At 41.3% G+C, this 15,789-nt stretch overlaps 1 protein-coding gene across 1 annotated transcript in view; it reads left to right on the top strand.

Moving 5' to 3' along the window:
* LOC128746169 (neural cell adhesion molecule 2) overlaps positions 1 to 3,418 on the top strand; it is a 392,116-nt gene extending 388,698 nt beyond the window's left edge. Inside the window, exons 11-13 of the mRNA XM_053843214.1 lie at positions 1,752 to 2,060; positions 2,174 to 2,454; positions 2,724 to 3,418. Of these exons, the coding sequence (XP_053699189.1) occupies positions 1,752 to 2,060; positions 2,174 to 2,454; positions 2,724 to 3,242 (1,109 nt within the window). The 3' untranslated portion in view covers positions 3,243 to 3,418. The remainder of the gene's footprint in view (positions 1 to 1,751; positions 2,061 to 2,173; positions 2,455 to 2,723) is intronic.
* Positions 3,419 to 15,789: the final 12,371 nt, after the last annotated feature.

The raw sequence follows: 15,789 nt of genomic DNA, 5'->3' as shown, positions 1-15,789 counted from the left end.
ATTGGAGTCCACGCAGCATATGGTAATTGACTTAATTGGTTCCAACATGGAATAACTCGTGATCCTAACCGTATAGAAGGTTAGTGTCTTCGACAAAGCTCTTCAGTAGTTCAACGGGTTTTCATTGAATTATAGTATTCGGAATTGTCTCGCTACGTGGCGCTAGTATATATGTAACATTCTTATACACCCAAGGAACACAGCTTGTTATCGAATAGTATAATATTACATATATCAGAACTTCTCTATTACCTGAAAAGCGCAAAAAACTTAAGTCTAATGAAATAAGAATTGAAAGAAGTATGTATCAGGTTATTTCATACCAATTTAAAACGTTATTATAGCATAAGCTACAACTTGTTCTTCCAGTAGTTTAAATTTAGTAATGGTGACGTAATAAAAACTTCGTGTTGACATGTTGACAAAACAAACATTATACATTAGATATGAGCTGTCAAATAAATTCATGTTATCCCAAAACATCTCAAAACCTTAATAATAACGACATATGTTTTCAAAGTACGTTTATAGTACGCTTAAGCGACTAATTTCCACGAATATTATTTTCTAACTTGTTTTGTGTGTTACTTGGGCAGGCTGTATGCTGCGCTGCTAACTATCTAGAAAGTTGCGGTCTTCGAGAAAGTTACTAGTGATTTGAGGTCTTTAAGGTAGCAGTTATTTGAGTAATCTTCCCAAAGTTATTTCATGTTGTAATCAATTAAGTCAATTCCCATATGCTGCGTAGACTCCATTAACCCTTTATAAGGCCGTGGCAATTATTTTGCCACCAACGAAAAATATTTGTTTTGCGTCTATAATAACATCAATATAATTATGGAAGCAAAATAAAAAAAATTTTGTTGGTGGCAATATAGTTGCCACTGTCTTATAAAGGGTTAAAACGGTTTCCATTGAGGCGGACCCTATTAGCGTTAATATTGGGGGGATTGCTGTATTTGGATAAGCTCTGCACCTGTGCCCAAAAGTGATAATGCCTTGAAAGTCTTTCCGTTCTATTAAGTCGTTTTTCCCTTTATCGAATCCATACCAAGTTGATGAAAATGTATTGAAAGAAGCACTGGTATTTAAATGAACTAGCAAAACCTTGTTGCAAAACGTCTCCTGCAGCAACTTAACACGAAGTGTACTCATTGTGGTATCTCAAGCAGAATTAGCACAACATTACAACGTCACATAGTTTATTTGCAAATAATGTACAGCTGATAAAACAAATAAATTTTAAATTGACCAGCCGTGAATGAAATAACGTGATAATTGCAGTTATTACTGCGTAGGCAACCGTTGGTTATTGCAGACGGCAACCGCACTCCTGAACAGAGGACACATTCAACTAGACCTACTCCCAGCTGGATACATTCATGCTTCTGGATTCGTACCAAACGACTGAAAGAAGCAAAACTACAACCGAGCGTGTTACGTGTGTTTGTGTGTGTATATGAAAGCGTACACTGGAACCAAAATGGTTATCCTTAGAACAAATGAAGACAGCTCAGCAGTAGCATATTTCTTCCCATTGTTTGTGACTCAATGAATTCGCTGCACCTACTGTTATCTCACGTACTGTTACCTGTTTTCCGAACGCTTCGTGCCGTTGTTTGCGCTAGTCGCAAGCTGGATTATTATTTTGCTGCATAGTGTCTTTCAGGATCGTCCCACTGGGAACGGGGACGGTTCCGTTGCAAACTGCTCGACAATACAGACGAACTGTTTGTTCTACTTTTTTGCAGGTCGACCGGACCAGGTGCACAACTGCAGCTTGGCCAATGTCTCCATGACGTCGCTGCAGGTCCGATGCTACGAAGGATTCAACGGTGGTCTAGCGCAGTCGTTCTTCCTGGAGCTGCGGGACACCCAGTCGCAGGAGGTGCGCTTCAATAACACCTCACCGGTGCCCCGGTTTGCAGTACCGAATCTTCATCCCAGTGCAATCTACCAGCTAGCTGTGTACGCGTTCAACTCCAAGGGCAAGTCGGAACCGTACGTCATGAGTGCCGCCACACTTAGGCTTCCCGAAAAGCAAATGAACTCGGAAAAAGGTTTGTTGACCTTCGAAACGAAAGTTTGGTTATTTTTCCGACTACAGCAAACATTTCAAACCCATTGTCTTTGTTTGTTTTCTTTTTGGCTTCTCCAAACTATCGCCCACCAGCAGAGCGTCCCCGGTCGCCGCTGCTGCTGACGCCCACACTCTCGATCGGCATCGGACTGGGAGCGGCAGTGCTGATTGGCAGCTGTGCCATCGTGCTGGCCCTAAAGTTTCCCTGTGGAGCTGGCAGCCGGCGAAACAAGGAAACGGCCCAAGGTACAACGGTGCGGACCTCGTCGCCCGGTCCGAGCGACAAGAGTGTGGCCAGCAAGGATTACGATGGAAACGACAGCGACGAAAAGAACCCGGACGTCATCCCGGATACGATTGATTCCGATGATCAGGTAGGTTCGAATGGGTGGATGATTCAAAAACGATTCATTTGCTGTGCAAGAAGCCAAGGAATTATTTAGATTTTTTTATTAGGTATTTAAATTATGAATAATTACTCGATTTTTTGTTGCAAAAAAGACAGAACATGTTGTCAGCTTGTACCTAGTCTTGTCACATTACACGTTATAGAAAGGAATGTGAACAATTTTCCCAGCATATTTATTATTGATTGGACATGGGATTAACATAAAACTGTGCTTCGGTATCTCTCTTCCCGCAGATGGAGTACATTCGGCGGCGTCAGCACATATCCACGATCGACACGAGCAGTCCGAGCCGGCTGCTGCTGACCACGACCGCCCAGAGCCAGAGCTTCATGGGTTCGTCGATGGCACTGCACGGCAATCACACTGCCAGTTTGGGCTACTGCACCCTGCGGAACGGCGTACCGCAGCCGGCCAGCTCGGTGACCAGCGTGTCCATGAGCCACGTGCCAAATGCCTTTGCCACTGCCGGTCACGCTGCCTGCACTCTGCCGCGGCACCCGGTCGGTGCTGGGACAATCAATCCGGCCGGTGCGCACCACTGGCCCTCGTACGGGGGCACCATTGCAGGGGTCCGAAACATGACAGCCATCTCGGTGACCAGCAGCCAACAGGCGATCCCGCCGCCACCATCCACAATAGCCATGCAGCACCTGGGGCCACAGCCGAGGGCGACCCGTGTCTGCATAGGACTGCCCGAGGATGACGTGTCCGCCGACACGCCGCTCATGGTAAAACGGGAAAGCACCGTATGACTATAGGAATCTCACAGGGTCGGTGATACGGCCCTGTGAGGCTCTCTTTCCTCAAATCTGGCTGCCAAGTGGCTTGCTGCAGAGAAAGTAGAGTAAGAGTGCGGAAGCTCTAAGCTAAGCTTAATAATTAATCGTTGTTGAAATCAGATAAAATCAAATATATTATTATTGTAACAAATCAGATAAAATTTTGCGAGTGAAAGTACACTCTTGTTCGATTTTACACAGCATGGGGAGTACTATTCCTCTAGAAAAAAAAATCATTTTACGTTCGCGTTCCGTTTCCGGATCTGTTTTCTATGAGGAGCATACCTACTTGAAAATAACGATGTTATTTACCATTATATCATTTTGTGATATGAACGCTGTGAAATAATCAAATCATTATGCTCAATTTTGAGTGTACCATTAGAGAAACTCGGCGAAACGACCAACCGAAAGGTGACGATAGGGAACGCACTTCGCGGTAACTGGTAATTCCATGGCCATGGGCCAGTAAGAACGAACAAGCAGCCAGAAAAGCGAATTAAGAAAGGGAAACGGCGAACGAATGAAGAATCTGTAAATAATAATCAAGTTTATGGCTAATCCCCTAGTCTGCCCTCGCCGTCGAATGACCGCCCGGTCGGTCGGAGGAAACAGATAAATCCAAGCTGGCTTCCTTTTGCGTACAGATATCTGTGTAGGTACGCGTGTGAATTCGTCAAAAAGGAAATGCCTGGCACAAAGTTGACCCAGCTAGTGGCGGTAATGGAGACAGCGGGACACTTTTCTCTTTGCCTGATTTGATTCCGCGTGAACTTGAGCATTCGGCAAGATAGGTACAACAAAAAAAAGTACGAAATGAAAAACAGTTCCGGTTGATTGTTGGCAGGGAAAATGGCGACGGGGAAGAGGTAATTTAGTTTTTTTTAGCTAGAAAATAAAATTCAGCGATGCGACCGGTAGTTGACTGGGTCTTTGAGACACGCGTTTACCGCCTCGTGGAACAAAACTGCGCGATGATGAAGTTTGATGTGAATGGGAGCGGTGTGGTGTGATGGGAACACCCTCCGGTGCTTGTTGTCAGGTCAGGACAAAGCGAATCGTTTTCATCTACCCTGTGCAGTTTACATTTTCCTTCCGAAGTTGTAAATTATATTGTGAGCTGTGAAATTGATTCCCGTTACAGTTGACCGGTTTATTTTTCGAAGGATATTAAACTTTTTAGGTTAAACAGCCTATTTTAGAAAACTTTTAAATTTGCCTGAAATAAACGTTTTTATGAAGCTTTTATTGCAATTTAGTTTAGGGAGAAAAAAACCTATCAATGCAAAGAAATAAATTATCCTTAAATCCTATTTATTTAGCCTTCTATAAAAATGCTTTGACACCCTGCCAGATGGCTTTACAGCGGTTCATCGGAACCTTCGCGATGGCCGATTAAGAGACAGACGTTGGCATTTTATTCAACTCTTTCGTGACCTTGGCGATCAGTTCTTTCTCCGTTTGGGCCACAAAGTTATTGGCATAAATGCTCCGTTTAAGCTTCGCCTAAAAATTTTGTATTGGTAGCAGTTGGGAAACGTTGGGAGATCGTCGGTACAACGTTTATCTTCAGCCGGTTCATCTCCTCTGGTGAACTCTTGGCATGATGGGCCTGGGCCGGCCAAAAGACTTGCGCGTCCTTTGCGCAGTACTTTTTGATAAATGCGGCAACTTCCAGTAGGTACGTCGTACTGTTGTATGTTCATATCTTCTCGCTCACCGTAAACCCCGAACGAAACAGCGACTAGAACATTCTCTTCTCGCTGATCGTCAGCCATAGAAGGATCTTCTTTGGGGAGATATACTTGACGTCATCGCTAATTTTGTTGGTTGGGGACGTAAAGTACTCGGTTCTCTGCCAGTCGTTGCCGCCCAGCGTAAAGTAGTTTTTGTCGCCCACTATGACCGCGACGTCGTATTTAGCCGGAAAGATGTTTTCACCAGCACCTTCAGCCGTTCGCTGAGCGATTGCGTGCTATCCGACACAGCCAGCATCGACTGATGCTTCCGCATAAAAATGTCCATATTAACCCAGTACTTCTTCACCGTTTAGCCAGTTGCTCCGACCTCCCGATCCAAGGCACGGAAGGATGAGACCACCTTGCTCTCGGTTTTCATCTTCCGCTTCTGCTACACGTTACGGTCGCGCAGCATTGTCAGGTGTCCGGAACCAGGTTTCCGTTTAATGCTTTCGCCTTTCTTGCAGGGAAGATGTTATAATGGTTTTATAACATGAACCCGAATACCAAAGGCCGAATACCACTTGCCCGAAGGACACTAGCCCGAATGTAACAGTAGCCCGAATGCGACACTAGCCCGAATGTAACACTAGAACATGTGGGCAGCCCCCAGGTTGCCAGCTTCGCTCTTTTCAGCGGATACGAAATGCTTCACCATATCCAACTTCTTCGCTGCGGGGTGGAGCTGGCAGTACGAACAAAGCATCGAGCGTAACTGTTTGACTATTTTCGCCATGAAAATCAACTGATAACGTGTCATGAAAAATAGCTCAGTCCAACTTTTTAATGCATTTGTTTTTGATAATGCTTTACTAAAATGCTGGCCCTTTTTGGCGACCCCAAGAACTAGCGCCCTTGGCGGGGGCCAGTCTGACCAATGACAGGCTACGGCGCTGCTTAAGGCCCTAATTACCCTTTCTTCGCACCGAATTATATTTTATCCCGATGAAGTCTCTTGACAGTGCAAAAGTCATCTTATAAATCAGTCATATACAGTGGGCCCCCGTTCGTTTGAACGATTCCCCATGCAAACTAACGGGGTTAGTTTTTAATTTGCAAAACTGGCAACTCTACATATACTGGAACTTGTGTGATCTAGTCGCCCTACTTTTTGTTATTGTTTTGGTGGTTTGATTCAGTTGGAAGTTGAAAGCAGCGAATATTTCATTCTCCGATCGGATTTCTATCATAATCGTTGGGAAAACGCAATGTGAAACAGATTAAACACGCTAGATCAGGACAAACAAATCGCGTTTATGCACATTGTCTGCATAAGCAAATGATGTCATGTTGAGAATGACATTTGAACCATTTTTAATTTGCACGTTGTGCAAACCAACGGGGTGCAAATTAAAAAGTGTTCAGATTAAGAGCGGTCAAACGAAAGGGGTCCACGGTAGTTATATCTGCTGGGCAGCTTCACTAGGGATGGCCATAACTGAAGACAGTACTGGCATGGGAAACGCGTAAACATTAAAGGAAGGGTAAACCAAAAACATTCTATCAACAAGACTGGCAAGTCTGCCAAAAGTCAAAAGACAGTAACAACAATACTATCAGCCGAATGAAGGATGAACTAACGTATACCAGTGTGCGTATGTTAGAATATGAATGCACGTATACTTGTACGCAATGAATCAACACGCTTGCACACAACTTTTTCCAGCACTGCATTTACACAGTGCTTCCACTTTGTTAGGGAGAGGTTGCGGCTAATGTTGACTGTCGTTTGTATGGGAGCGGGAGAGAGATGTCAGTCTTCTAGATGGAATGTTTTTAGGTAAACCCAATATATTGTACATGAAGCGCACATAAAATGTATCGTATAAATGTAAAAACCCTGCAGCTACAGTAAAAAAACCCGAATTAATCCACCTAGCGGCGTGACCTAGCCTTTCTACTGCCACAATAATCATTTAATTTCTCAGGAACATCTATAATTAACTTGACTATATTTTTAAATATCTGTTCCGTATTCCTCAAAATCCTTATTTGCCAGTAAAATTCACAACGTATTGCGTAGAATAATTATATTTTCTTTCCTTGGGTGCGTAAATACTTGTAAGCGTCATTTATGTTATTTGATGAACACCTTATTTAGTTTTATAATCGGTCGGCTTTAACTTTCGGGTTTCAGAGCCACATACGAAACTTGTTTTGAATTGACAATATGAAATATGTGTTCATAGCAGATTTTTTGATAGTTTTTTTTTTGAGTGGTTTTGGCCCAAAGGGTAGATTTTTTTGATATTTTGATATTAATACCATGCGTTCAAAAGTCTTTGAAAAACAAGTTCAGTTCAGAAAAATTATTATTATACTTCGCTTTTGAAGAAAAAGGATATCTACAACAAAATTATTAATCTCAAAATTTTACTGTTAGTTTGCTTGGCTTCAATTTTGCAATATATCTGAATTAGAAAAAATAACTGAATAGAGCATTAGATATGAAAAAGAGAAATTGAACTTTTTCTTAGCTGGCGCTCCTTCAGATAATTATTTTTGCATGAAAATCAAAACTTGAGCTTCTTTTGAATGTACTTTCATGAAAAGATAGTCATTAGCTTGATCGCATCGTTTTTACAATGTTAGAGGGTTAGGAAAACAAGATGAGGTCGAAAAATAGTGCAAAAACTGCACCATAAACATGCTTGAGAATGAGAAATATGATCGATATGATTTCCAGTGCGTGTCATTTTTGATTTATTTATTAAAACATGATACATGACATAAGGCATCTGTCCTTTAAAATGTCACTAACGAAAACAAATCTTACAAACTTACTACCGTGCAACGTTTACTTCCTATTTTTCATATAACATTTCTAAGCTCTAGTATCTATGGATTGAAAAGAGCATATATTGATGCGCAAAATTTGTATAAAATTTGTATAAATTTATTTGGAAAAATCAACTCACTAGTATTTTGATCCTATACACCACTATACTTATATACTTAAATTAACTGCTTTTCTCCGCTTTTTGCTTTGCGTGCAATTGTGAGTAACAGCAAGTGAAGAAAATGACAATTGAAATCTAAAATCAAAGAAAAGAAAAAACTTTGCAATTAAATCCCGCTATTTAATATTTATTTGCGACAGATACGTAGTTCGCCTACAACATGCAGGCTTCATCAGTGTCTTTTTTCAAAGCGTATACGTATCTGTCGCGAATAAATATTAAATAGTGGAATTTAGTCGGTAAAAGTTTTTTTATTTTCTTTTATTTCAGAGTTTGTATTCCACTAAGAGGCTTCAAAAACTTCTGACTTTTGACATGTTTCTCACTTTTCTTGAATTTCATTGCAAATTGTCATTACATACACATACATACATTCATACATACATACATACATACATACATACATACATACATACATACATACATACATACATACATACATACATACATACATACATACATACATACATCGCACACATTGAATACAATCAACATTTGATTGATACGTTTTGATTTCACACGTTTTAACGGTTTAATATACGGTGCTTAAGTGTTACAGTTTGAATAACTTTTGAATGAACCATCCGATGTTAAATAACTCGGTTTCGTTTGATAGATCTCAGCAGTAATTTTCAAATAATAATAAAATGTGTGATGTTTTTCATTGAATTAATTCTTAAATGTTACAAAAATATGTTTTAAATACTATTTTTTCACATTTCTTTATGTAACTTTCAAACTACAAATCCAATCATCATGAAATTTGGAAGTTAAGGGTTTGTAAGGCTCCTCTTTCATATGCAATCAATTTTGTTCAAATCGGTTAAGGGATCTATGAGATAATGAAGTCCCATATTTTTCGTATTTTTATACATAACTTTTGAACTAAAAGTCCGATCAGTATGAAATTCAATAGCGACCAATGGGACACCTAGACCTTTCATTTGACACTAAGAACATTAAAATCGGTCCAGCTATCTCCGAGAAAAGTGAGTGAGATTAAAAGCGTTACATACACACACACACACACATACATACACACACACAGAAAATGCTCAGTTTTCGAAACTGAGTCGAATGGTATATAACATTCGGCCCGCAGGACCTTCTTTCCATTTCCGGTTTTCCAAGTGATTTCTATACCTTTATACTATATATTTATATAGTAGAAAGGCAAAACCCTGCAAATATAAGTTACTTCGCAACTTACACAACAAAGGGTATTACCACTGATGAACTGACATGACACATAGAAGAACATCCTTTGAAAACCATCGTTCAACACATTTTGTTTGCACACTAGCACCCTCTGTTATGCGTGTTGCGGAGTACCTTGCATTTGCAGGATTTTTTACTGTAGAGTTTTTACATTTGTATGGTTTTATACTGAAAAGCAACGAAGCAACACTCGAGTGCCGCGGTGTGGCCATGTTGCAAAACATGCATTTTTAAAAAATATGTGGTTTTTTAATGGTCGATGGAATTACCACGAGTGTCTCGTCTGTTTGTCTGTGGTATTACTGTACAAACTGTGGTATTACTGTGTCGTTGTGACTCCTATCTTTTGTCCAATGCTGGAAGGTGCATGGGTCGAACCAACCTTCCAGCATTGGACAAAAGATAGGAGTCACAACGACAACTTGTTAAGCATAGCTACCTATTACCCCCCCCCCCCCCAACCCCTTCCTTTCCACTCTTTCCCCTTCATTCCCGAAAAAACCCTTCTTCATTACTTTCCCTTACCGTCCCTTCATCAATTGTAGAACCATCGTTTCAAAAAAAAAATATTCATATATGCCTGACCGCATTTCAAGGTCATGACTAAAGTCACGAGTTTGGTCAATTACTGTACAAGCAAAATGTGTATGACGATGATTTTAAAGTATTTTCCTCTACGTGTCATGTCAGTTCGTAAATGTATTTGGTGATTTCTTGAAATTCTTCGGCTGTTGGTGCTCCAGACTAAGGCTTTTTTTTTATTAAAGGTGCAGGAGCGCTTGGTGTGGAAGAATGGTAGACTTGGTAATACCGCGAAATTTCGATGTGGGACCAAAAATATATTGCGTAGTTCAATTGCTGAGTGGGACTCTAACCCACACTCTCTCGGTTTGCGCCCAAGTGTTTTGACAATTAAACTATCAGCACACGACACCCTTTATTGGATAATCTCACATCTAGTTTCGATCATTTCAGTCTAACCATTCGTACTCATAAGCATACGCTCCACCTACCCGCCGATGGTATTTACAGTCTACCATTCTTACAGTCTACTTTCGTCCACGTTTAATAAAAAAAAAAAGATTTACGTTGGACCGCGACGGAGTCAAAGACAAGTAAAACAGAAAAATTCTAAGGCATGTTGTTTAACTGATTAACTCAACGACGATCATAAACGATATTAACCCCTCTAAGGTCTACATCATTTTTAGCGCCGCAAAATTCACTAAAATGGCCATAACTTTTTTATTTTTCAATATTTTTTCACCAAATTTGGGAATTTTGCCGAAAATATTTTCTATTTTCATAATATCTATAGATAATGGTCATATGTTATATGGTCCCGGAGTTATTCCGGAGTTCCTTGGGGGACCGAGGTATGGCTTTTTTAGATAAAGTTGCCAAATATCTCAAATTTGTTTGAAATCTGTTGATTTTTGAAAATATATCATCAACTGTGGACATATCAGCTACTTTGCCGCAGTTATGAGCCATGTTGCGCGCCATCCGGATCCGGGGGGACACTATGAATCCGGAACCGGTTCCCGTAACGGGACATTTCAGCGTCAGTAAAGCATGTCGTGTCGCATATCAAAAAACATCAGCATTCGACAAAATAGCGATTGGTGATCATCTCATGTCTCTCAGAGGCCGTATGACCGGTTCCGGGTCCGGGGAGGGTTTCTTTTCTGATTCAAGCACAGAACGGATTTCGGAGGAACTTGTCCGGGACCTGGAATCGGCCATATGGGCTCTGAAAGACATGAGATGATCGCCAATCGCTATTTTATCGAATGCTGATGTTTTTTGATATGCGACACGACATGCTTTACTGATGCTGAAATGCCCCGTTACGGGAACCGGTTCCGGATTTATAGTGTCCCCCCGGATCCGGATGGCACGCACCATGGCTCATAACTGCGGCAAAGTAACTGATATGTCCACAGTCGATGATATGTTTTCAAAAATCAACAGATTTCAAACAAATTTTAGATATTTGGCAACTTTATCTAAAAAAGCCATATCTCGGTCCCCCAAGGAACTCCGGAATAACTCCGGGACCATATGGCATATGGCCATTATCTATAGATATTATGAAAATAGAAAATATTTTCGGCAAAATTCCCGAATTTGGTGAAAAAATATTGAAAAATAAAGAAGTTATGGCCATTTTAGTGAATTTTGCGGCGCTAAAAATGATGTAGACCTTAGAGGGGTTAAGGCCGCGAAAATACTCCGTGCTCCGTGATGGACCGTAAGAATGAACGCGACTGGTTCCCGTCAGTTCCAAGACTCACTTCAGATCAATCGCTAGTGACACTTATACACACAGTCAGTGTGTCAGTGGTTTGCTTATTATAAATATTCAAAACAAGCAGCTGCTTGGAGCGCCACGCCGAGGGGGTGCCATTTCGCCTACATTAAAAAACTGTAGTATTAAATAAATAAGTGGTTAATAGAAAACTTTCTTCTTTCTCTTTTAGCAGCATAAAGCCGGGATGGCAAGTGGTTCTAGAGTTTCTCTCCGTTGTATTGGGTCCTTGGCTATTTGTTGCCAATTCGTTGAGCATCTCGACACAAGCAAATCAGCTTCAACCTGGTCGAGCCATCTAGTAAGTTTGGTCTGTCTATTCCTAAAGGCCCTCATACACTTACGAACATGTTGGTGAATTCATGTTCGGTCAACACTCTCGCCTGACCCGCCAACATTTTATTCGTTTCCAACCCAACATATGCGTACGTGATGGGCCCCTTAAGGCCGATGAAGGTCCAGAAGAGAGAAAATTCACTACACGATCATCCGGTATTCTTGTGACGTGACCAATCTATCATATTCTCCTAACTTTCGACAAGTGTACTTTGAGAATCATTCCAAGTAGTGGCTGCAGTGCATGATTGATACGCCTACGCAATTCTTCGCTTTCCGTTTGCGCTCCACCTCATCCTGACGAAAATCTATTCGCAACAAAACACAGCAATCAAAATATTCAGATAAACGTGGTGGAAAAGTGGGATGAACATTATTTGATGTTAAATCATTTAGAAATTATTCGGGAGAGATTTTCGAATCTCTTCAGAATCCGCAAGTATCAGATTCATCTTCGATGAAGTAGCAAGGTATGGGGGCGAAGTTTTTAAAGGTTTATCAGTCTAATAATGGGTTTCAAGAAACCGACACTTATTCCTAAAGAAATGGCGGTTAACTGTGGCCAGTGTAGCGAAACCCGCACTTGTGTGGGCTAATTTTCTCACACACGCGTACTCGTTCTAATGAACACGCCGGCATAAGCATTCCTTTCGGACTCCCGCTCTTGTTTATTCATGCACTGCAACGACTTTTGCGAGTGTGTATTTAGCTAACAGCCACGGGTGTCGCTCTCGCACGTCATTGCAGCCTGAGCAACTGATACCGATCACTTGCGAGGACTTGCACTCCCAACCGCGTGTAGAATCGAGGACGTAAGATGAAGAAAAAACAAAAAGTAATGCAAAATCTGTATCCCAGTGTGCCGCTAGCCATCACGGGCAGCTGGCTGCTCACGAGTTGTTTGCCTCGTGAGTGGTTATGCAGAAAGACGCTACGAGACTGTGCGTTTGCGAGTGTGTAGGTAGTAAAATGTCTGCACACAGCAACCACGGCTGTTTTTCATTTGTTCTGGGGGCGCAATTTTAAGAATTTGCGTGAAGCGACAAATTGGCTAGCGCCGGCCCTGGAAATAACAAACGCTTTGCTTGATTCGTTCACAATGCAAAATGGTTCTAGCTACGTGTACGTGTGTGTATAAATCAAAATAATAGCATCTGCTTATTTTTTACCATCACAGCGCACAAAACTGCCAACCACATCGACGTCGTACCCGAAAAAAAAGATAGATCAACAAACCCGGGCAAAAACAGCGAGAAATTATTTGAATTGAAATCAATTAGACATTTTCTGTCATCGCGTTTCCTCCAGTCGCCGTCCCATCATGACACCATCATGAAATTGATTGTTCGTGTACTTTTGTGTGAGCTTTCTGTAATAATAATCTTTGTTCTCTACTGTCCGGATACGGACGGGAGGAAAAAAACAAAATCTTGCAAACAATACCGCAGTTGTACGGTTCTGCTGCTGCTGCTCCTGCTGCTGATGCTGGAGTGAAACTAAAAACCCCTACAGGAAGATGCATCTTCCCGAAGCGAAGTGAAAAATGAGTCGGGAAACCTTAACGCACAGTTCGACGGAAAGTTTTTCTTCGACTGGTGCTACCGAGTACCGTGGAAATCTACAATCAGGTCGAACATCATCAGAAGAATGGAACAACTGGAGCGAATCGGAATCACATGATCAGCAGCAGCAGATATCAGTGTTGTTGTTTTATGTTTTTTTTTTTCTGCGTTGGAAGGGAAGTTTTACAGTAGGATGAAAGGTACGTCCCAGCAAGAACAAATGCCAACCGCAAAATGTTTTCAATCAGTTTTGATTCCACACCATCGTTGTTGGTCGGGAGAGTCTTTTAACTTTTCCGTATACACTTACTAGATAAAGCCCGATTACGATGCAAAAGAAAACTCTGAACTCCTTTTGATGGCGTCAGCTGGGATCTGGGAAAAGAAGCGGGCGGGAAAAATGGTAGATAGTAATCTTGATAGACTGCCAGACCGTGGTGCTGCTGCGGAGTGGACGGCTCTAGTGGAGGGCGGGACAGCAGTCCATTGAGCACCGGTGGTAAAGTATAGTGAGAGAATGAAGCAAGACCGCAACATCTATCATCAATCAACAACCAAAGGACAGGTTTTTGATCGAGGTCCAGGCCATAATTGGAAGCGATCCGAAATGAACATGTGGGGACGATTTGATGCGGAAAAAAGGGCAAGATGAAAAATTATGCTTCCTTGAGGGGTGGTAAAAGTGGTTCGAGGTAGGAGTGCGCCGACCGTGGCAAGCTGCGGTTAAGGTTAAGAGGCTGCCGACTCGTCGAGTGGGATACATCTTGGGAAGTTTTCCAGAGGAAAAGAGCAATAACACGCAAATAATGCCCGTGTAGAGGTAAGCTCTATAAGTGGGCGGTTTTAGGCTGCGGTTGGCTCGCATCGTTTGTCAAGAGTAACCACTCACTCACTCGTACGGTATGGTATGTTTGAATTGACTGGTCCGACCGGCCGGCCGTCGTGCTGAAAGGGGGCACCACTTGAGTGTTGTGCTTGACGAATCTCGAATACTTTTTCGATGGGACCGTTTGTTTTCGAGAGAAATTTTCAGGTCGACTTGGTCGGATTACTTTGCCTCAAAGTTACTCATGCATTTCACGGGGTAACAAACAGGGGAAAAAGAATTCCTGCTAAGAACACTTCATCTTGGGTTGAAAACTACCAAGAACAAAATGTGACCTGTGTAGCCTATGTTGTGGCAATAATCCGGTGCTGGTGATTTTCCATCATATGTAACAGCTCACAATTGCATTCATTTTTAAGAACAGAAAACAAACATATTTTGTTTATACATGGCTCTGCTTCAGTTGTTACCTTCCGCTCGAAACTGTGTTTTCACTCTTTCGAAGTAATCGATTATAAAAGCATAGTCCACAAAGAAACCGACGAATAATGAGCAAAATTTATGTTTGATATTAGTGAATTTTCAAAAGTTATGAATAGTTCTTCGATACTGTGAGCACACGAAAACACCCTTGTTATTCCCATAATAAAAGCTATATGCTTTGATGCTAGCGATCGGAATAATTATGTTGTACTAAAATTTAATATGCTTTTGCAGCTGCAGAAAAACAATTTCGCTAAGGCAATCAAATCAGAAAAGCGCCACAAAATAATGCAGATTTCATAGAACCATCCACAATGGATCAATATAACGAAATTTGAAAGGTATGTTTACATGCATCCGAGATTGGTTCGAATATATAATATTTGAACCAAGTCCCTGTTAAACAACGTTTAATAATAGTCAAGTTTCGTCAAACGGTAACCATAGTTTACAGTAACCATAGATATTATTCCATTTGATCGTCAACAGAAGCAGAATTTTAATGATTTTGTTTGATGTTGGTTGAAATACCATCATGTGATAAAAGCCATTAAAATGTACCGAAATAGGTTTGACAGATTTAATGCAACCACCCAGTAGCGTAAGCTTCAATCAGTTGTGTCAGCGCTGACTGTAGTGAGCATTTCAATCTTTTATTGTAATTTGTTAGTAGGGCCATTACAACTATTTTATTGAGTTTTTGTCCTTCCGATGTTGGGCAATAGCACTGCCCATGGTTTTATAGTTGACGTAATAGCCAAAATGACCAAAATGTACCTTTTCTGTGCGGCTAATTCCTCTATAACTTCTCCATTGATCTCTAAAGTTGCACGTTATCGGTAATCGTAGGTACGCAGAGTGAAACAGCATGTATTTCGTTTTTCCTAAGTTCAACTAAAGCAAATTTGCACGAAGAAACCTCGAAGTAGGAGAAACTCGGGCTTGATTTATTCTTGTATTGCGTCAATGGAGGATCCTTAGTAAGACACAGATGTGTCATCTGCAAAAATATGGAGTTTTCCTTTGAGAGGCAGGCTGGATATGTTATTTGTGAACAACAAGAACAGCCCGGGGCCTAAGTTACT

Source organism: Sabethes cyaneus, chromosome 1, assembly GCF_943734655.1.
Source record: "Sabethes cyaneus chromosome 1, idSabCyanKW18_F2, whole genome shotgun sequence".
In the NCBI taxonomy this organism is placed as follows: Eukaryota; Metazoa; Arthropoda; class Insecta; order Diptera; family Culicidae; genus Sabethes; species Sabethes cyaneus.
This window is presented reverse-complemented; position numbering and strand designations above follow the sequence as displayed.